Source organism: Salminus brasiliensis, chromosome 1, assembly GCF_030463535.1.
Source record: "Salminus brasiliensis chromosome 1, fSalBra1.hap2, whole genome shotgun sequence".
Classification (NCBI taxonomy): domain Eukaryota; kingdom Metazoa; phylum Chordata; class Actinopteri; order Characiformes; family Bryconidae; genus Salminus; species Salminus brasiliensis.
The window spans coordinates 93,251,157-93,275,086 of NC_132878.1; the positions used below are offsets into that span (position 1 = coordinate 93,251,157).

At 40.4% G+C, this 23,930-nt stretch overlaps 1 protein-coding gene across 1 annotated transcript in view; it reads left to right on the forward strand.

Annotated features, from left to right (window-relative positions):
* Positions 1 to 943: 943 nt before the first annotated feature.
* Positions 944 to 23,930, forward strand: part of plcl2 (phospholipase C like 2) — a 103,619-nt gene continuing 80,632 nt past the window's right edge. The window contains exon 1 of the mRNA XM_072692440.1: positions 944 to 1,702. Coding sequence (XP_072548541.1) covers positions 1,490 to 1,702 — 213 coding nt within the window. The 5' untranslated portion in view covers positions 944 to 1,489. The remainder of the gene's footprint in view (positions 1,703 to 23,930) is intronic.

Consider the following 23,930-nt stretch of genomic DNA (forward strand, 5'->3'; position numbering starts at 1 on the left):
CCATGACTTACTTATCTTGTTCCCATGCCTTACTAAGTCTTGGTCCCGACTTAATTATCTTGTTCCCACTCCTTACTAAGTCTTGGTCCCGACTTAATTATCTTGTTCCCACTCCTTACTAAGTCTTGGTCCTGACTTAATTATACACCTTACTAAGTCATAGCCATGACTTAGTTATCTTGTTCACACGCCTTATTAAGTCTTGGTCCCGACTTAATTATCTTGTTCCTACGTCTTACTAAGTTGTGACTTTGACATAATTGTTTAATTCCTGTGTCTTACTAGATAATTAAGTCTGGACCACAACTTAGTAAGCTGTAGAAACTAGATAATTTAGTTTGGTCCGGACTTAATTATCTCGTCCCTACGCCTTACTGAATTGTGGCCATGACTTAATGATCTCGTTCCAGTGCCTTACTAAGTTGTGGCCATGCCTTAATGATCTCGTTCCAGTGCCTTACCTACTCATGGCTATGATTTAATTATCTTGTTACTACACACCACTAAGTTGTGGTCCAGACTTAATTATCTCGTTCCTACACCTTACTAAGTTGTGGCCATGACTTACTTATCTTGTTCCCATGCCTTACTAAGTCTTGGTCCCGACTTAATTATCTTGTTCCCACTCCTTACTAAGTCTTGGTCCTGACTTAATTATCTCGTTCCTACACCTTGCTAGGTCATAGCCATGACTTACTTATCTTGTTCCCATGACTTACTTATCTCGTTCCAGTGTCTTACTTAGTCATGGCTACGATTTAATTATCTTGTTACTACACCTAACTAAGTTGTGGCCATGACTTGATTATCTAGTTCCCGAATAAATTATCTCGTTCCTGCACCTTACTAGGTCATAGCCATGCCTTGGTTATCTAAGTCGTGGCTGCGATTGAATTATCTCGTTCCTGCTGCTTACCAAGGCATTATCTCATTCCCACATCTGGTTAAATAGTGGGCACGCATTAGGAGCTGGTTCCCTCACGTTAATAAGGCGTGGCCACGCATAGTTTTATGTTTATAAGGGACATCACCAGCAGTGATGGTAATGGTGTGTTAAAATGTGCAGAAGTGTGTTCACCCACGATAAGAGGGTCAGCACACACACACACACACACACACACACACAGATTTTAACACACCAGGTTGGAGTAAAAGCAGCAGCAGCAGTAGTGTGTGTTTCTCCACACTCACAGAGCCTTCGTGTTTTTAATGTTGCACTAATTCAGCAGATGGCAGTGTTATGGCAGGCAGGGAGGAGGGGGACTGTCCTGGATGTGATGCTGAACAATGAGGCTTTGCAACGGTGAACTAGTCCTGCATGGAGCCGAGACAGATGCTGCTGCCGCCGCCGAGGAAACATGGACGAGAGGTAACAGCCCACCTCCACGCTCGACACACACTCGGGGCGATTTCATTCAACACCTGAACCGACATATTATCCAGCTGAACCGCCGATACCGCCGAGCCTGTGTGCTGATTTACGCGACTCATGGCGGAGTTCACTGAAAGCTGCGGGCTGCTCTCGCCGAGCGCCGGGGAGAAGCCAGCCGAGAACGCGGGCGAGGAGGACGGCAAGACTCGGCGAGAGGTGTCGGTGTCGAACGGGGACTGCGGTGGTCTCTCTGCGGACACCGAGGCGGCCACCACATCAGTCGTCGTGGACCCCAAATCCGGAATACCCCGGAGGACCAGTATCATCAAGGTAAAACAGCACGAAGCCGAGCACTTTCACATTGCTCCACACGGTAATGGTCAGCAACCTCGCCCTGATGACCACTGCTCTTGCTCCTAGCCTGCCCACACAGCCATATGGCTCACCGTGGGCAGCAAATACACAGGGCATATCCACAGGTTTGAAGGGTAGCCTGCTAGCTGTACGCTAGCTACTACACATGTACTACTACTACTCCCTGCCAGGATCACTAGTACCCCTCATCTAGGTCCTGAGCTTGCCCCTTTATAACCACACAGGCACTATTGTGGATATTTGGATATTTGGGCAACTTGTGGCACCTCTAAATGTGCTTTTAGAGCCTGTGATGACTTCAGCATGGCCCATATGTCAGCTTTTTTGGGTGTAATCTGTCCACCATTAGTAATACACAGGCTGGGAAGAAGTGCATTTTTTATTACGCCTATTAAATGCATGTCCAGTGCAGGTAATGCTCCAAAACACCTTTATCTGTGGCTTAAAAAGGTAAAATATCAAACTGGTTACTTTGCAAAACACCTGGCTGAGTCTGCAGGGTTGTATTTTTAGCAGCCTTGTTCATCAAGATGAATAACTGGAGGAACTGTTAAAAATAAAGCAGCTGCAAAAATTGCTCTGCAAATTTACATCTGGCATGGCTATACCTTCAGGGAGCTCGGAAGGCACGCGCAGAAGTCTCCATCTAGCCGCCTTTGCAGCCGGCGATGAGAAAAGTAGTTTTGAGGCCTCGTAATCGGATGACCTCATATGGATTCATGTTTGGCATGTCCCCTAAGCAGATAGGCGGAAAGTTAACTGGCCGGCTGGGATTATTGGCAGAATGTCACACCGATATGCTCTGCAGGTTTAAACAGGATTGCAAGATGCCGATCACAAGAAATGTAGGGATTCAAGAAAAACGACTTCAGATTCTGGTGAATAGTTGATCTGCGAAACGCTGTGACTTCGTGACTTGTGTGTTTCCTGTCTTCTGAGTCTGAATGGTACAATGGTAAAAGTAGGCCAGAGCTTTACTGGCTGTAAACGCTGCGGTTTCTTGATGTTTTCTGACTTGGCCTGGAGCTTTTTGAGTAGATGTTCTGGTCTGCAGAACATTTCTAATGCCCATGTCTTGTATCTACAGCTTGCCGACTTGGGATCGGCAATATGACTTTACTGTTGTCATCACACAAAAAACTCATATGTCAAAAAAGTAGAAAACATCCTTAACTTTCAGTGAAATTCAATGTAAAAAAAAAAGCTTATTCCAAGATTTAGAGCGTTTCTATTGGTCCATTCGTCTAGAAATTCTGACTCAATATGAAGAACGTCTGCCACATGAAGAACGTCTGATTTACATTATGTTAAAAATTGAAAACCAGCAAAAATTAAATACAGTTTTTTAGCACAGTGACTTACTTTTATCTTTATCCTAATTAATGACAACAGTATGCTTTTCTCGCTGTCTTCAAACGCAGACTGAGCTCAAGACCCAGCTCTTACAAGAGTACTTGGGCGAAGTGCAGCATCGACTATCGTGGTCTTCATACTGACTTCTGTGTTTAGTAGTATCTAAGCTTTGAGGAATCCTGTGGATCCTAGTCTATATAAACTAGCTAAGAGTATATTCTGAGTGGACAGTGAAGCACTTTAGTAAGTCGCTCTGGAGAAGACGGTCTGCTAAACGCCTTTAATGTAGATGTGAATGTTTTCTGAGCATATTGTGGATATATGGTCCATGTTTAAAGGGTGAATCATGTAAGATGTATGCTGAGCAAACGGTGTGAAATGCTCCGTTCCGGAGAGTCAGCATCGTTCCCAGTGGTGGAGAATGGAAGTAAACATCAGAAGAGTTTAATGCACCTAAAAGCTCCCTCACAGAAGGTCATGATGTTAAATGGTGAGGCGTGTAAGTTCAGCGGTGGGTTTGGGTAGCAAATAAAATGGCAGTATTTGTTTTGTAGTCACGGTGACCCCAGGTTAATACCGCATTCACGATGAGGAAATTAGAGCAAGTCGTTTCTCTAATTTTAAAGAACTTCAAAAATCTTGTTCTTCAAAGTTTACCTTTAAAGACTCAGTCGACCAGCTGCATGTTTGGTTACAAGTAGAGCTTAATTAGTCATGTTAAATTGGATTAAGGGGGAATAAAAATCATTATTACTTGTAGATAGCAATTTTTAAGTGTTCATATTTGGTGCATAGTGTGTGTTGCAACCTTTCAGAGCTTTAGAAAAATGCAATATTAAAATATTGTGGAAATCTCTCCTCTATCATTAGGGCAAATCTTTGCATATCATCCTCCACAGTTTGGACATATCAGTGGCCGTACTGTTAAATACAGAAGTACAGACAGCAGCTATGAAGGCTATGATCCAGTATATTACCAACCCACAGCATTATCATGGATAGTACGCTCATTAAATTGCCATTATCTAGTCCATGTATGTCAGGTATTGAAACTTGAGTCTGAGGGCAAATTACACTCAACACACTAACTGACTGTTTCGTTTTTACTCATCAGTTACTACAGGTATGGGCATCCTGGCAGCGCTGAAGCCGAACAGTCAACAGGACTCTCGGGTTCCTTAATTTGAGCTGCGAGATGTATTCAGTGTCTGTTTTTCATGCTGTATTTTATTGAGAAACTCTCATGGCTTTCTTCAGTGCGAGGTGAGGCAGGAAATATTGCTTTACTTCCTCATCATGACTGCGCTGTGGCAAAGACGAAGCGATTGCATGCGCTTGGTCTTGAGATGCCGATGTGACCAACTTCGCCATGAGTCAACTTTAACATCTGCCAAACAGCCGGTGACTTGTGGGTGTAGCTTGTGTTTCCAGCAGCAGGCCTGGTTGAGTTGGATAATTTATACAGTTTTTAACTGGCTGAACAGTCAGAGTGGTGTGGAGTAGGGCTGCACATATTGTTTATTAATTGTTTATCGCAGTACTGATCTTGCAGGAGGCTACAACATGCAAATGTGCCTTTGAACCAATCACGGTGGTTTTACTGTGTACCCTTGAACCAATCACAGTAGTTTTACTCTATGTCTTTGAAACAACCATGGTGGTTTTACTGTGTACCCTTGAACCAATCATGGTAGTTTTACTGTGTACCCTTGAACCAATCACGGTGGTTTTACTGTGTGCCCTTGAACCAATCACAGTGGTTTTACTATGTGCCTTTGAACCAATCACGGTGGTTTTACTGTGTACCCTTGAACCAATCACAGTAGTTTTACTCTATGTCTTTGAAACAACCATGGTGGTTTTACTGTGTACCCTTGAACCAATCACGGTAGTTTTACTGTGTACCCTTGAACCAATCACAATAGTTTTACTCTATGTCTTTGAAACAACCATGGTGGTTTTACTGTGTACCCTTGAACCAATCATGGTAGTTTTACTGTGTACCCTTGAACCAATCACGGTGGTTTTGCTGTGTACCCTTGAACCAATCACAGTGGTTTTACTATGTGCCTTTGAACCAACCACGGTAGTTTTACTTTGTACCCTTGAACCAATCATGTTAGTTTTACTGTGTACCCTTGAACCAATCATGGTAATTGTACTGTGTACCCTTGAACCAGTCACAGTAGATTTGCTGTGTGCCTTCCGGGCGGTTCAGACATGTTGATTGCATGTGGTTGCAGAAACGTATGGCTACGCCATCTTGACCCCCCCCCGAATGTCTTGTGGTTAGAAATACTGTAATACTGCTCGCTACACTGTAGTAGGTTTAAGGCTCGGGAACTCCAGGGCAGCAGTGTTGAGTACCTACCAACAGTGAGTACACAGTACTTTTTAATGAAGGTTACAGGAAGCATGTGTCACAACACACAGCGACAGATCAGTCAGATTGCCCCTTCTAACGCCTGTCCACGTCAAAAACCCCTACAAAGGACATGTGGGTGTCAGAACTAAGCTGTTTCATCTATGTTGGCTTCACCCCATGCAACTTGCTGGGGGTAAAGGATCTGCTGGAACGTATTGGTGCATCTTCAGAGGACTTGTAGAGTGAGCTGGTTTGGTGACCAACAGCATGTCAGACATGGTCATAATGTTCTGGCTCATCTGTGTGTGTGTGTATATATTTCTATATACACACAGTATGTGACTTTGCAAACCAGTAAACCCTCAGTGTGTTTTTACTGTATACAGTCTATGCAGAGTGTTATGCAAGGTGAAGCGCATGGTGTGATGATAACGGTATGCTCACTATTAATATTTTTTAAGCGCCTGCAGTCTGTAATTCGAGATAAACGTAACAAACAGGTTACTCTCTTACAATATTTCTCTCTGCTGATTAATGGCAACTCTTTGAAGTTTGTTTAACGAAAGGCATAAATGCATTAAGAAAGTTGGAAGCAGAGGATTAAATGGAGGGTGAACCATCTCTGTGGGTGTTTTCCTGGTGAGGGGATTGCGTTTAGGCTGTAGAACGCTAATAGTGTAGCCGTGTCATTGCTGCAAAGACATAGTTTCCCATACTGGACCTAATACTGCTTTCTAAGACTAGCCAGATAGCGAGTATCGCATTGGCGATCTGTCCTTTTAAGAGCCTACCTATGGTTTGTTGTTGCTTAGTTAAAGGAATAGTCAGTTTACATGAAGTCGATGTATTAATCTGATCAAATCAAATTTATTTGTATAGCGCTGCTGTTGTCACAAAGCAGCTTTATACAATCAGTAATCAGTAAAAAAGACAAGAAATCAACAACATAAGAAAACATGAAGACCTTAGACCCCCATGAGCAGCCAAAGACCACAGTGGCAAGGACAGAAGAGAAGGAAACCTTGGGAGGAACCAAGACTCTCAAGGGGGACCCGACCTATCCTTCTCTGATCAGAACTATTTATATATTATTAATAAAAGTCACCAAACCATCTAAACTTTTGTTCTGCTCAGGTGAGCTACATATTCATAATATAATAATCATGGTGTAGTATAACTTAGTATAGGCATAGCAGTAAAGGTTAAGAGTAATGAGAGTAATAATGGTTAATTCTTTAATTAATAATGGTTCATTTAATTTAGGTTTTAACATTAGGAACAAATAATAACAGTAAACGTTTTTTTATAGTTTTATTTTTATTCTTTTAACAATTTTTTTTTACTGGTGAGTGGCAGCTGGTCTGACGCAGTGGACTGGACTTGGACTGTCACCAATCTTGGTAAACACGAGCCAAAATCTTGTGATAATGTTTATTTGCTTCATTAGTATTGAAGAGCCTCACAACAGATCAGTAACATTCATGGATAGACCTTATTAATGCAACAGTTGTTATGAATGCTAAAAACAAATGTCCCACCAATCAACTCTGTGGAGAATGAAGTAAGCCTTATCTTACTCAAAACCACATCAAAGTGTTTGCGCCAAATATTTGACAATCTGGATGTGTTTTCAGAGATGTTTTGGGGCTTGTATTCACAGATTTGAAACCGATGACAGCCCAAGTCCAGTATCCGTTAGCTGCGTTAGCCTAGCATCCACTGTTCTAAAGGAAAGGATCAAAACTCAGAACATGAGACATGTCTTAGCTGATCGGCTGCATCTGGGGGTCAGTGATCAATCATGTTAATTAGATTTTTTTTTTTGCTTATTCATTTAAGTCCATTTCTGTTGGCCTTTAAAACTCAATTAAATGTCAAATTAATCAGCAGATTAGTATTAATTACTCACATAATCAATCGTTCCAGCCCTAGAGAGAATTAAATAAGGGTCCTTGCTCATTGTTACACCTCAGATAGTACCCATAGTATCACACCTCACCATTTCTCCAGTTCTAGGCCCAAGGGTTTCTTCTCCGTGTTTACTGAGGGGATCTGAGGTCTGTAAGACAGTGCCCTATCATTGGCAAACAGACAGACATGCCCATACCAAGCATGACACCAGACCAAAATAGAAGAGGAAACGCTTTCTCTGAGCCTGGCGCTCTGCGACCACGTCCCTTTTTGTTCCAGTACTTACTACAGATACACTGTGCTTCCTGTGGAAAGACTGATGAAGTGCTTATGAGTGCGGTCAAGATGTCATGTGATGTGAACTGTCGCAAGTTATAAGACGCAGGCAGGCTCGAAAGCAGCCTCGTGTTGATTTCCCTTCCCAGTCAGCTCGTTGTATAACAGTGTTATAGTGAACAGGCTGCGTGAAGACGGCGCAGGCCTGCGTCTCGTCAAGAAATCGCAGCATTTAATTCTCGCTGATAAAAGCCTGTCATCTCATAAAGTGTGAATAAAGAGTGGAACAGCAGTCGATGGAAAACCACAGTGGGAGCGCATGGGTTTCACCCTGAAAATGCTGCTGAGACGGTTTTGATGCCATGCCATTGTTTTTCTTTCTTATTCAACTTCCTGATTTGCGAATGTGAAAGTAATTCAATTAGACAATGTCTCTTTCGCTCACTTCGGGTGTTGAACTCTGAAACCCGGCTACTCCGCCAGACCTGAGACTGATGGGGTGTATTATTGATATATTATTATCTTCTTGTAAACATCTGGAGCTGGATTTATAAAAGCTTTTCTAAGACAAAGCTTCAAAAGATGTTCAGAAGAATGTCCTTTTAATGCAGTTCTCAAAAACTTAAATATTCTAATAAACTCAAAAATGTTTATTATCATTAATTCATTTCCTACATTTTCTTTTATGCTCAACAATGCAAGACATTCTTGATATGAATTTCCAGTATTCAGTCAAATCAGCAAAATGACGTAAAACTGTCGAACTGTTTATTAAAATAAATAATTACAAGACAATAGAGCCAACCGAGAAAAAAAAAAAATAGTCTAGTAGTGATTAGTAGTAGTGAATGAAGGTCAGGGGTTGTGTTTAGCTCAGGGATGCTAATGTGGGGCGCACGCTTAATCTGTAGAGGTTTTCTGATTTTGTATTAATGTAAATATGTTGTAGATTAAATCACAAGTTTGCTTTACTCATCTGCATCCTATACAGATACTGATCTACAGACGGAAAACCAGAATCAAACTGTTCATTTAAAAAAATGACAAGATGTGACAATGAAGCCAACCGAAAAACAAAATTCAGGCTTGGGAAATATTTATAATTGTGCCGTGACGTCGGAAAGCTATTATTTTCCTTATGTAGAAACTAACAGTACTTTAACAGCAATGGGCCTCATTCACCAGTTGTTCTTAGGAAGAAATTTATTCTTAAAACCCACTTGCTCATTTTTTTTTACCAAGATTAATCAGTGTGTCTTATTTGGGATTTATTGAGTTATTTGAGTTTCCGAGGTCAGTGGGGATCCATCCTTACATACAGAGTAGAGATGTTAACAAAATCTGCGCCCTCAAAACACATTGAGACAGAATTAAGCCTAGTCTTGGACTACACAGAATTCTGAATAGAAAGTCTCCATTGAAAGAAACGGATAATCCTGGGCTAGGCTTAATCCCTTTCTGAGAAACTGCCCCATAATAAATCTAAGATGGACTTTTTCTCAAATTCTTAGGAAGAAATTGGTAAATGAGGCCCTGTCTCTATTTTCAATCTCGTTAAATTAGAGATGATTTCTGCTAATATAAATATTTTAAATGATTGTTTAATTGGAAATTTAAGAAAATTAAAGAAAATTCTGAAGATTTTTGAAAAGTACAATTTTATCATAACTTTTTATACATAGGTATACATTTTTTTTTCTTGTAAATCTGGCCCCTGGACTCCTCACAAGTGACTGTCTTGAAGCATCATTTCTAAAGCATGCATAAGCCCAACTAAGTCAGGCACCAATACACAAATTTTCCAAACTGTAGTTCAACCATCCATCCATCTATCCATCCATATATATATATATATATATATATATATATATATATATCCTGTAAAATCAGTGTCACTGTACAATAACCCGAAGGCACCAGAAGGAATCAATCTGTGCTTAAAATGCAGGGTTGCATTAAATAAAGCCCAGCGTTTTACAGATCTTTTGCTGTGTCCTGATACTTTCCTAACACAACAGGCGGTAAATCTCACAAATAGTCTTTGAGTGAATGAAGGTCAGGGGTTGTGTTTAGCTCAGGGATGCTAATGTGGGGCGCACGCTTAATCTGTGGAGGTTTGCTTATTTTGTATTAATGTAAATATGTTGTAGATTAAATCACAAGTTTGCTTTACTCATCTGCATCCTATACAGACACAGATCGACCCTGAACAAACCACTGCACTTATCTGACCGTGTAAAAGTCTTGGTCACCTAAAACAAGTAGTTTAAGACTATTCATTTGGGCTGTACGTGTGTTTAGGCTGGTCAAACACTATTTACAGTTAGAATAAATGTAAACAAACAGTAATGCAGTAATAAAAGAACTAGAATTTATTCTTTTTATTATGAGTAGGGGTGCACGGAATATTGAAGTAGTCACATTGCAGGACGTGCAGTGTCAATTTTCAAAATTCAGACTATTCTCATTTTCCATGATGATCTACTAGAGGCAAATCATATCTACCTGATATCAATTATTTTACTCCAGTATTGGACACTGCATTATTAATATCATGACCTGTTGGATCTCCGACTTCTGGTGAAATCTGGTGAAAATACCTGTATTTTTTTAATACTATTTACAGTTAGAATAAATTTAAACAAACAGTAATGCAGTAAAAATGAACTAGAATTTATTATTTATATTATGCGTAGGTGTGCACAGTATATTGAAGTAGTCACATTGCAGGACGTGCAATGTCAATTTTAATCTGGTGAAAATACCTGTATTTTTTTAATACTGCAGAAAACAAAATATTGCAGTGTTGTTTTTTTCCAATATTGTACAGTCCTGGTCGTGAACCAGTTGGACCAAACTCAGTATTGTATAATTACTGCTTTAATTAATACTAGAAGAAGTTTGGGAATGGTTGACGCACACAGTTGTATTGACCCATCATTGGCAGTGGGATTATTGGTAGCTCAGAGCGCTGGATTATTGATCCCATTGTGCCATTATGCCCTTGGGCAAGGCCCTTAATGGGACACTGTAGCATGACTGACCCTGAACTTTGACCCTGGCTTTTTAAGCTGGGATATGCATAATTGAATAATTCAGTTTTTTTGGACATGTATGCAATTATAGTAAAAGCACCCTCTTCATCTTCTGTAGATTTTTTATGTTATATTTGATTTTTGAACAAATAAACACAAGCTGTCTAATTTAAATGCTTTTTATATATAAATATATGTATTATTATAAATGATTGGTATACATATCGGTATTGATTGGTGTCAGTATGAGGCCGGTATCCAAAAGCAAGAAAGAATGAACCCAGTCCAATGCAATTCTGACATAGCATGCACACTCATACACACTCACACACGGTGTAATGTGGTGCATTTCCTTGTGTTTACTGGAGCTGGTTGTTTACTAATGTTGGTGTTGAACCAGTGCAGCTGCTTTAGCCTCGATCTCATCATTAATTAAACGATTACTTTCCTCGATGCGCTGTTGAAACTCTCTCTTATTTCACATTGACTTCCATTCAAAATTAGGTGCATTTTTGCCTTCTGTAAAATCACCACTTTGGAGATACATGTTTTTCATTGGACAGCGACGATATAAAATGTTATTGGCATGGCTTAACATAGATCAAATGCTTCTATAAGACACATTACACATACAATGCTTTATCCAGTTGTTTATCAAACCAGGGCTATGAATAGAGATGTTGGATCTGACTCTTAGTTTGTAGTTTCTCATAGCTTTAATGTTAAGTTGTGTTTATGGCTAAACCAGTGCAAACTGTGTTTCAAGTGGTAAAAAAAACCCAGATACGCTAGCTCTGCGAGCTCGGACTCATTCAGTCTTCCTGAGTTGAAAAGACTTGTTGGTGAAAGTGCTTGTGTTTGAATAGCAAATCAAAGCCATTAGTGTTGCCTAGTTAGTTATGTGCTTTTACTGCACTTCATGGCTGTCTTATTTTGGAAGAAGCCTGCATGCATGTTACGAGACACTTCAGTTCATTATCTTTCCAGATTTGCAGTTTTTAACAACATTCAGTTATTAGGTGCAGCTCCTCCTATACACTTATGTTTACAGTATGTTGTTACTTCCTGAAGCTTTCTGGGCAAATCTGGGCCAGTCTGGGCCTGGGCAGTTCAGGACAGTCTACAGTAGTTCAGCTCTGTTCACTTTTGACTGTATTGCGTAAACCCATCTGCCATAACATGACAAGAGAATAACGTTGATGAACTGGTTCTAATGGCATCTGTCAAAAGTTGCATACATTAGGCAGCAAGTGAAGAGTCAGCTCTCGAAGGTGATGTGTTGTTAAAAGCAGGGCAAATGGTCACGCATAAAGATCTAAGACACCTTGACGAGAGTCAAGCTTTGATGGCTAGACGACATCTCTAGGGTCAGAACATCTCCAAAACATCAGGCAAGTCTTATGGGGTGTTCCCGGGTTATGCAGTGTTTCAGTACCTACCAAATAAGCTCCAAGTAAGGACAACTGGTAAACTGGCCTTGGTGCCTTCAGGGGTCTTGTGGAGTCCATACCTTGATATATCAGAGCTGCTTTGGTGACAAGAGGGGGACCTACACAATATTAGGCAGGTGGTGTTTATTTTCGGACTGATTTGTGTACATTTGCACTTCACTTTTCACTTTTAGGCCAGGATTTGGAACCACAGTTACATCTGTAGTGTTTACAAAGTATTGTAAACAAATGCGTTTGTAATCATTGGAAGTATTTGAGAAAAAGATTTATAAAACCCCCTATGCAAAATTATGCATATTATATATTTAAGTCCTTTTAAGTGAAAGCCAGTCAAAAACAGTTAATGGGCAAGACTCTTGACTGAAAATCTCAGAATCAGACCCACAGATTCTAATTAAATAAGCAGAAGTAATGTGTGGTAAAATATAGCAACAAATAAACAACAGAAAAAATAAAAAACAACTACTGGATAAACAAAGCCAGTCAGTGTGGTATCGAACATGACAATAACGTTGATGCATTCAGATGAACATGACATTTCAGTGTTCTCGCCTTAATTCTTGTGTGTGTTTGTGTGTGTGAGAGACTGGCTGAGAATTGTTTAAAGCAATTCTGTGTTAAGACTCTGAAATCTCCACACTAATCTGAATTAGCCTTTTAATTATGTGGATTAATCAGCTATGAGAGTCAGAGTATGTGTAGGCAAATCAGGACTTGCCTGTGTGACCAAACATATTTGAAAACGCAATACTCCTTACTTTTAAACTCATTCAAATGGTATTTTTTTGCATGACGATGTGGTTTATGAATTACTAACTGTGTGTGCTGGTGAGGGGAAAGTGTTTAATACCTATAATTCTTGCTTATAAATGAGCAAACGTAGTACCATGACGCTTTTTGCTCTTAACGTCATGGTAAAAGTGGCGTGTGGTTTCTGAGTATAGCTCAGTATTGTGTGTACTGTCTTGTGCATGTAATTTGAAGTGATTATTGGCATTTTTGCCACAGTTTTATATATTACTGTTTCAATTTTCCAATAGTCTTTGCGTCTATGACTCTTCTATTGTTAACTACCGAGACACTGCACTTCATATATGAACTGCCCAAATGCCAAATACTTAAGGCTGGGTTTTTATCCTGGGTTTCTCTGTTATAGCATAATCTTCAATAATGACCATAGACTAGATACCAGTGGTGTACCGTTAGGCCAAAGAAGGAAAAGGAAACCCTTAGACGTTGAGTTATCACCAGTGTTGTGTTATACTACTCGAATATAATGGAATATAATCTTTACACTGCACGTTAAGCTCTTACCGTTTGACTGTATAGAGTCATATCACTCACCTGCCTGCTCAAGTATCACTTTCCTCCTCATCACTGCCCTCGATAAGCATTTTCTAAGAGTGTAGGAGGATATACTCTGACTACAGCTGCCAGAAGTTCTCACGACTTCTCAGAAGTTCTTTGGAAAATCGTAAAGATTTGGTTGCGTTTTGAACAAAACCCTTGACGTTTTCCACATTAGCCACAGATTTTTACCACCAGATTAATTTGTGCTAAATGTTGCAGGTTTTAATCAGTTTCACTTTGCCACTCATACATGACATGACTAAACTTTCACTTCTGTTCCACAGGTTGCGAATGGTATATTTACCAACATGCCAGTTCACACACACTTAATATAACCTAGGGTTATGTTTAAAGATGGGTTCATACAAAGGGCTAAAAGGTGCCAGAATCTCACATGGAAGCACGCAGTCAGTAGAAAAAATGACCGACAAGGCTAAGATTTGGACAGGACTAAAGTCACTGAGACGTTGCCGCATGGAAATATATATTCAGTTTTGGGGTATGGAACTGAACCCCTAATGAGGCAGTTCATGTATTGTTTATGTGGACATTTGTTTTGAAATCAAATTTGTGTTGGTCTAGACCAGGGGTGGGGAATTGCTGTCCTGGAGATCAGATTCCTGCACAGTTTTGTGCCTTTCCTGCTTGAGCACTCCTGATTCCACTGCCCTGTTAATTGCCAGGTTGTGCTGGACTCCAGGCCAAACTCCTGGTCTAGGCCTAGTCAGCTTTGATATCACAGAATCAAGAAAATATATGATTAAGCTTTTGTAATTAACAGGGAATTCAGAAATATTCATTCGTCAACCTGCAAACAGGAGGGAAGTAAACAGGCCCACTATAGGTGCAAGTTTAGCGACTTTTTTTGTCCTAGTCATTCTCGTCTGAAGGCTGTAAGGGGGCTTTTTGTCAGACAGACAGTCTGTTATCCTGCTGACTAACTTCTCTCTAATGCTAACCAGCTTCTCTCACCTGACTCAGAGCCGTTTAACTATACCATATAATACAGTATAGCACCATATTATGGTGAGACGATATAACTGTAAGAAAAAAGGGGACACCACCCAGCCCTAATGGATATGAACCAGGTGCCTAGTTCTGGTCATCACCAGTGGTTCCCATGTAGGAAGGACATATCAACTATAGTTGTATATTACAACGATGTATTGAAGTATTCAATGATGAATGTATGCTTAAAGTATTTCAGCAGATCACTGTTGCTTTACACCATTTTTTGCTGTTTCGGTTCGTTCATGTTTTCACTTTTTGATACTGTGTAGACTTTTTTTTTTTTTTTTTTTTTTTTAAATAGGTCTGACAGCAGACAGTAAGCAGAGTAAGCCATTAAATAGAATAGAAGGGGGAGAAAAAAAAAGGCCAGACTGGACCATCAGCAGAAAGGCATAACAAACCTGACCTCAATGCAGAGTTTGGGAGCTGAGCTGCAGGGCTCTGAAGCTGATGATGAAAAGGAGCAGGAAGTTCAGAGACAAAGTTGAGCCGTCTTCTCGGCCTCCTCATTGTTTTTTGTCTGAAGATGTGGTCTTGGCTTTTAGCAGACACGTTTGTCTTGGCCTTCAAAGCAAGCCTTTCAGAGTTGTCCTCTATTTTTAGTTTGGGCTTCGTGCAGTTCATGACCACATAAGGGGAATTTGAAGGAAAGTGATTACAGAACTTGAAGACGGGGATGCTTGCATGTCAAGTTAGTGCCAAACCATTATGGCGAGTTTCATTGTTCTCTGGCGTTGTTTCACCCTGGTGGGTTTATTTTGTAGGGCCTTGATGACCATAACCGTGCGTGTTTTTTTAGACTGCACGATATGAGGTTTGTTAATTGTTGTGGCAGGATTGCCCTCATAATAATGCTAAAATGAGCCACTGACCAATCATAGTTGATAAATGCAACATATACATTAAATGGACAAAAGTATTGGGACACCTGGTTATTCTTTTTTTTTTATTTTTTTTTTTATGTCCGTCAAGTCAAGGCTATTTGAGAGTTTTTTCTGCTTTTGTTGGAGTAACTGTCTCTACTGTCCAGGGAGGAAGGCGTTCTACTAGATTTTGGAGCAATGCTGTGAGGATTTGATTGGATGCAGCGGCAAGAACATTAGCAAGGTTAGCATGTTGAATGATAAACACCCCACCTCACCTCACCTCATCCCATCATCCCCCCTTGTTCCATACTGAATGGAGCTCCACCATCCATCATTCCAGAGAACACAGCTCATCCACTGCTCCACAGCCCAATGCTGGGGGCCTGTATACCCCTCTAGATCACTTTATAAACCCTTAACCCAACCCATATTGTCTGTGATGGGTGCAACTTAAAGTAGCTGAATGTATTCATTCTAAGGGGTGTCCACAAACATTTGGACATATTTAAAAATGCAGGCTAACCAGGTTATGTCATGTTTTTTTTTATTATTTTATTATATTACAGTCCTAATCACAGTCCCAATAGGCAGCAATATGATCACAACACTACTGTTTAGTCCATATTGTGCAGCCATGCCGGATAATCGCAGGTTTTGCAAGCCATCGGCAAATTGAGCCACTTCAAACAAATGGCTAATGGACTCAATGGTTCTATTTTTGACATTTGTTTTCTAAATGATTTACTCAATTGATCACTGTTAAAACACATTTGTACCAAAGCCTAGTGTTTGTGTGTGGTTTTTTTTTTTTATAATTTCTTTTTTATAATTTTTTATTTTTTTAACAGAGAATGCAAAACAGCTGACCCCTGCTCTTTTTTATTCAGACAGAATAGAATTAAGAGACGCCCACCAGTTGATGTTTTGGAAATAAATAACAAGCCATAAATAATAACACTCATTATTAAATGCTCTGCTTGTGTGATGAACAAATAGCGCTCACATCAGCAGCGCTAAGTGCTGTAGAGTCTGGCCTGATGTGCGTTAGTTTTGGGCACGGTGCAGCAATGTCCATGTTGGGTAGCAGTGTATTTTTTAATTTTTTGTTATTTTTTAATGATCATTATTGCTGGCAGACCTTTTAAATGTGTAAAATCGGCCACTACTGAAAGCTTTAGTGATGCAGGTTATCCTGATATCAAGCATAGCAAAGACTATGTGGTGCATTTTGGCATTTTGGCATATGATTCACTATATTGCGTAGGTGTAGGTTCCCCTCGTGCCACCAAAACAGCTCTGGCCTGTCAAGTCATGGACTCCACAGGTGTAAAACTACAGCCTTTCGTCCAGATATCTGCACATTATTTACATTATTGTGCTGTGTTCATGACCTTAATATAGTTATAAGGGTAGTTAATTATAAGAAGTCTGAGCTCCTCTGAAAGCTTTTTCCTGACGCTTTTGCATGTCTGTGCATCTGCATCTGTTTAATATCAGCGTTTTCATCTAGCAAATTGTGAGCTTTAAGGCGAGGTGGGGGGTGGGGGGTGTGAATTATGCTATTTTTGGTGTTTCCTGCTTGTTACGATAAAACAAAACTTCGGTAGGTTTAAGAAAAACTGGATTTATAGAAATCAGACTGATTGGTTTGAACCCCTGAGAAATACAATGCCGGTTTATACTGTCCTCCGTCTGTCCTTCTCGTACAGATGACTAGTATGCCCCTTTTCTACAAATAAACACAGATGATAAAGTCTGTGACATGCTTTGGTCAAATACTACAAAGATCACGCACCGAAATCACCCTTCTTCCCCGGCGCAGTGCACTATATAAGGAGTTGAGAGAACCTAACTAATGCTGCCTCAACACTTTTTGACGTGTTAAAGCAAGTTCTCAGCTCTTCACACAACCAATGAATCATTTGTGTTTTTCTTTTCCTCCAAGGTATTTTTGCTGCTTGTCTTAATCTGTTCAAATCAGTGTATTACACCACTAGCCAAGCCCAGTGAAGTCTGAGCTATTAAAATTGCAAAATGCTGCAGTCCACGTCTGGTGGTCTGCTGTCTGCTGGGTTGAATGTAGTAATAACGGCTTCAGCATTCGGCTGGGTGATGACTAAGGATGTCCCAATGTCTCAGATTCACTCGAGTGCCAGTAAAATTCAGACATAGTCGAATTAGGGAATCAAACATACTGGATGGTTGAAGAAAAGAGGGTATGCTAGGACTTAGAGCTGGACCAATGTGTCAGTATTTTATCGTATCGTGATCAATTTTGTTATCGTGGTACACAATATGTGTTTATCTGCACTGATTATCTGCACGTTTCATTAAAAAGAGTGTAATCCGGCTTATATAATTCAATGGAGTGCAGCATAATTTGAGTGAAAATCGACGGTACTCAGTATGGGAGAGTATTTGAATAGCAGTTTTTAAAAGTTTTACGCTGCATTTTGTCTACATGACGAAATATCGTGAAAAATATCGTAGAAAATGTCTTTAGATATCGGGATAGAAAATTTTTACATATCGGCCATACCATACGTATATGACACACAGGTTCCAGTCCCACCGGTGGGAGCGTACCAACCAGGGACCAGCCACAGCAAATCCCACTAGTGGGACTGTACATGCTAAAGGGTTAAAGTTTTGTTATTAGTCATTCTTTTAAAAAAATGTTCAAGCTTATTAAAAAAATGAGTGGGTTTAATAGAAACACAAGTCCAGTTCTTTCATTTCCTTATTTCTCTTCTTTCTTTTTTTTTTTTAATGAGTCATATCAAAATTGCATAATTGCGCTAAAGGACAGATTAGTCTTTCCTAGAATTGTAATATTCATCACTGAAAACTGAAAAATCTGTATAGAAAATGTTTTATTATTATTATTATATTTTATGTTATTGTATTATTATTATTGTTATTTTATTATGATTATATTTTAGTATTGTTGTTATTATTTTATTTTATGTAATTTTATTATTAATATTATTATATTATTATTATTATTATATTTTATGCTATTTTATTATTATCATTATTATATTTTATTATTATTATTATTATTATTATTATTATTGCTTTGTGTTATTTTATTATTAATATTATTATATTTTTTATTTTATTTAGATGGGCTAATTGGATGCTTCCCCCCCTTCTAAAACCACTGTATGCATGTGTGAGTCAGGCTGCATTTCTTACCGTAAGAGCGAGCATCTAATCTCTGCCAGTTCATCAAGACTGCGATTGAAAATGATTAAATGTTTAATCTAGTAGGCTAATGGAAACAGCCCAGCTTTGGGTATTCGAAGCACTCTATCCTGAGCACACGTTCATATCATGTGATTTGTGGTTTCACTAGTAGTGACTCCGTAATTCCCAGAGAACAGAACAGATTTAAGACTCCACAGCAGATCAGATTTGGGATGTTTTCCAGAAGAGTGGTAGTACGTCAAGGATAAATCAGTGCTTATGAAGGGGGTTGGCTCGGGCAGTGAGCACTGGAGCACATGGCTTAAGCCTGAGTGTGCAAAAGAGGGCCATCAACAGTGTTTCCTCCAGGCCGCCGTTATCAAATTTGCCCGCATGACCTTGAGTGTCGTCCTCCGATCTGCCGGTGTAATCTCAATAACGTAGCGGGGAGATTTGGGAATCGCGTGATAGTAATTTAATTTCTTCCGCCGGCACTTAGTGGATGAAGCTTGGCAGTTAAACCCGCCGGCTGGCTGCGTCTCGCAGATTAAAGGTGCTGAAACAAAGCTGCTTTATTAAATTGCCTTTGTTCCTGGATATCCACTTTTTCCCTTTTGTGATCTTGAAATCACTTTTTTTTGGCCTTTTGTAAATGTCTAATTTGAAATGATGGCGGGTGGTCTCCTAGCCCAGGGGTTTTCAAAGTCGCTCATCGTGTACGTTTTTCATTTTCCAGTAGAGCAGAGTTTAGATAGCACTTGAAACCAGATAGTGGACCCACTCGGGTTAACCACAGTTCTAAAGCGCTTGTGTTAGCAATGTTTAAGACTTCACAGCAAGCCGAAGCGCACAGGAAATCTTCAGCATAAGATACACCTGTGTCAAAGGTCACTTTTGCTGCATGCCATGAGAATCATGTGTGGAAGTGACTGGTTTGCATGCAGCGTTGGGTTATTTCCCAGTAACACACCAGTAAAACGAATGCAGAGCAGCTGACTGTCCCTGATTCAGTTTCTCAAAGGATTTGTAGATTAAGATCAGCGTAATACTGAAATGTGTTTAATGTGATTTTGCTCTTTTTACCATTTAACCATGGTCTTTAATTTGTGCTCTAAGGCTTTTGGGAACCAGCAGACGACCACGTCAGGTTAGTTTGGGAATGGGAATGCTGGAATATTGTTGCTGACCATGTGCATCCCTTCATCTCCACAATTTTACCCATCTACTAACTGCAGGCCCAGATCATCAAATTATAGGCCTCTGGCCCCATTGGAGCTGTTTATTTTAGTGGTGTGGGTATTTTGTGAAGCATTTTATTAATTATTTCATTCGAACAGTAAGACTTTCTACCCAATAATCTGATAAGATGTGACCAAATATCTGATCTTTAGACGATCAGCTTTTTCCGGGCTTTCCTTTTCGTAAATTCAGTCACGTCATCATCAAAGTGTACGACTCTTGGTCTGAGCTGGTGGATCTGAGCTGACGATGCACTTACTTCAAATGTGGAAGGCAGTGGCTCCTCACTGAATAAGGACTTTTCAAGCTTGCTAGTTCAGTCTTAACCAAGTTATTTTTCCTGTAGAGGTTGCAGGTTAATGTAGAGAAAGCCTGGTTAATGCTTGCTACTGTCTGCTAGTTGTTAGATTGCATGTGGGTACCATCTACTAAAATCTTACCATTCGGTCCATCACTTTACTTGCTGTGCAAAAATGTACATTCTGCACTACCAGTGCAATCGTCCAATTGGCCATGTGACCTGAAAGGCAAGTTTTCTTATTTTGGTACAGTTGCCTCTAGGCCAGAAAACCCATGAGATAATCCGGGCCTGACTAACGGCTACTTCCAGCATGATAATGCACCATGTCTCAAAGCAAAAGGTTCTCAAACTGCTCTCATGGACATGACAGTAGTTCAGGTCAGTGTTCTTTCAGTCACCAGATCTGACTCCAGTAGGACATCATTGGGATGTGGTGGGATGTGAGATTCCCAGCATGAAAGTGCTTCTGAAAAATCTGCAGGAATCGTGGTACAATCACGCAGCCTGGCCTAGAATCCCACAGGAATGTTTGCAGCTTCTTGTGAACTCTATACTGTGTAGAATTAAGGCTGAGAGCAAATAGAGGACCTACTCAGCGACTTATTGGTGATGGCAGGCTCTGAACACAGGTTGAGCTAACCTGGATGAAGCTGTCTACTAAATCTGTCTAAAACAGTGGAAAGAACTCCTAAGACCATTCTCTCGACACTACTGAGGGCGAGACCAACACCCCCCCCCCTCCGACACATGCGCAGCCAGCCTATTTTTCAAACTGCCGCAATGACAAGGCCTTAGTCCTGGGGGTCTCTCATTTCACCTTTCTGTTGCTCCCAACACCAGTAGCACGACTTTGCTCTCTCAGATACGAGTCGGTAGCACTTGAGTCAGGAGCTCAGCTGTCTGTCTCGGCTGTCTGCTACTCGGTGGAGCTGCAGCTGAGCTAGTTAAGCAAATGCTAGCTTAGCAAGTGGCTACAGATCCAAAACCACAGGGGAAAGAAAATCAGCCTTTCAGCAGCAGCAGCTGCTCGATCATTAGTGACCAGTCGCTCGAGTCTTTCTCGTAAGTGGAGTTTCTGTCAGACTGACTTGAATTAGTTCTGTGGGGAGCAGATTGTTAGCCTTCAAATACAGTGTATTACCATATATAAACAGTATACTGTGGTATTACTTTGAGACTGGATAACTGTATGGTTAAAAAAGGGGGACACCACCCAGCCCTAATTATTGTATTAATTTATTCAAATGAAAAAAAAAGTCAATCTTTAATTTCTCTTCACAAAATAACAGTTTGTTGGTTTGCCAGGTCTTTATGGACGCTGTGTATCATGCATTTTCTGCGGGCCTGTTGGAATTTCCACTACTCTGAGTGGTTGATGCAATGAAACGTAACTCCTTTTCATTTGTATGTACGACGTGTCCAGTGTAAGAACACAAGAGACTGATTACAGCTGATTAAATCTCTGGACCTCGCGCAACATTTTCACTTCATTATGGTCCCATGGCTCCAGGATTTCAGGCTTAATGAAAAACCTCAATGTTCAGTTCTATCATTTAATTTTTAGCCCCAGCTCTCTGGCCAACGTAATAAACTGACCCATGTGATGAGTTCAGGTTAATTAAACATTTTTTCTCATTATTCCCCCATGGCAAATAAAGACTGATCATTGCCAGAATTCAGAAGTTGGACATTATTAATATTATTTTAACTTAAACATAAAACTTTTGCTTGAGTGCTTATCCACTTTCTTCTCTGGACGTTCATGGTTAAGGCCTTAAAACCATAGTTTGGCTTCACATATGGCTTCAAACATGATTATGGTCATGTGTTCTGTAGTTTTGCCCTGGGGCTACAAGGCTATTTTAGTTAGCAAGTAATGGAAGCATATAGCCACCAATGCCTAAGTCACTGCACACTTGCAGATAGACTCTAATAATCTCAAAAGCCTCGCAGTGTATTTTGCCCCCTTCTGATGTTCTCTACTTATTGGATTTCTGTAGATCTGTCTGAGAAAATATTAATCTGGAAAAGATTATTTAAGTTCCACAGCATTACCAGACCACCTGTGAACCCTACTGACATCGGTAAATCATCCTAGGTGTGGTTGATCTGCCAAAATGTGCCCAAGGGTGCAGTGGCAGATCATCCAGGAGTTTACCAAAGGTTCCCGAACAACATCAGAAGAATTGCAGATCTCTCTGGTCTCAGCTAAGGTGAATGTTCACCGTCAGAAAGAAGCTGAAAACCCCACTAACCAAAAGACACATCAGGGATCATCTCACGTTTGCAAAAAAAAACACTTGGACAGCCTTTTGGCATAATGTTCGATGGACTGACCAAAGCCGAAATGTAACGGTTTAATATCTGCTGTAAATCCAAGACTGCATTTCACAGTAGGAACAGCGTGCTGACCGCAAAACATGGTGGTGGATCTGGACCTCTAAAACAGGGCAGGGAGCTGGACATCTTAAAAAGGTAAAGGTGCACGTATTTGTCACTGTACAGCGAAATGTGTCCTCTGCGTTTAACCCATCTGTGGTAGTGAGCACACTCACACACACACTAGTGAACTAGGGGCAGTGAGTACACACACACCCAGAGCGGTGGGCAGCCAACTCCAGCGCCCGGGGAGCAGAGAGGGTAAAGGGCCTTGCTCAAGGGCCCAACAGTGGCAGCTTTCCGAGCCCGGGAATCGAACCCACAACCCTGTTATCTAACCGCTGAGCCACCACTGCCCCTATATCTTAATATTAATATTAATGAGGGAACCATGAACTCGGCTCGGACTTTGTTGCCCTTTGGGGGCATCGCTAGTAATAGGGGGAGTTCACGTGAATGGAGATTGGGTAATTGGCCTTTTAAATTGGGTGGAATATGAGGGCTAAATACTCTCGCATAGAGTTTTTAGTCACAGACTATCATTTTGCAATCATAGAGAGAATATGGCAGGGTCACTATTTGCAAGAAAAGATCATTTCCCTTTATTAAAAATTTTAATTTATTTTTTGTATTAATTTAAATCTTTTATTTCCCTCTTATTTTAAACCAGCAGTCCTTCATTTAGTTTTTTATTTTAATTGAAAGTAGTGTTTCTGAGTGATGAGGGGCAAAAATATGGTAATGAGTGGTAGCAGTGTGCTGCACGACCGTCTGGTAGGTCTGGGTGTCTGGTAGGTTTTTGTGGGTGTTTTCCAGGCCGTGTCAGGCTTACGTACTTACGCCACGTGCACAGCCTCCGAAAGAGGATCCAGAACCGTTTGCTGGTTACCTGAGCAAAACCATGGCGTTGCTTACGGTGCTGATACAAACAGAGCGGCTACTGAAAGAGCTACTGCAAACGTGGAGATATCAGAACGGCAACCTCAGTCCTCATCTTCTCCTCCATCCACTGTGAAGCCAAAGAAACTGACTAAATGTAAAGTTGCAATGTTTAGATTCAACCGCACCACAATGCACATTTTAAAAATACTCTTCTTATAAATAATCTTAACAGAGAAATCCCCAAAACCTACAGACTATTGCTTTAATTATTTATTTTTAAAAAGCCTCCCCAAAGTTTTCTTCATGTCTAACCGACCTGCCAGAGATGCTGCTTTAGCCGCTTTGCTGCTGCCTAGTTGGTGCTGGAGAGAGGGTTGATTTTATCTGAAGACCGCTATGCTGACCACTTTACACCAAATGATCAAGATGACGAGAGTGCGCTGCATGATTTTATTCCGACTACGGCTGCAACAAACAACTGTTTTGCTAGTTGAATAATCGATCACTCACTGAAACGAATAATCGATTATTACAATTATGAATCGCTCAATTACCCAATAACTTTTAGCGTTTAC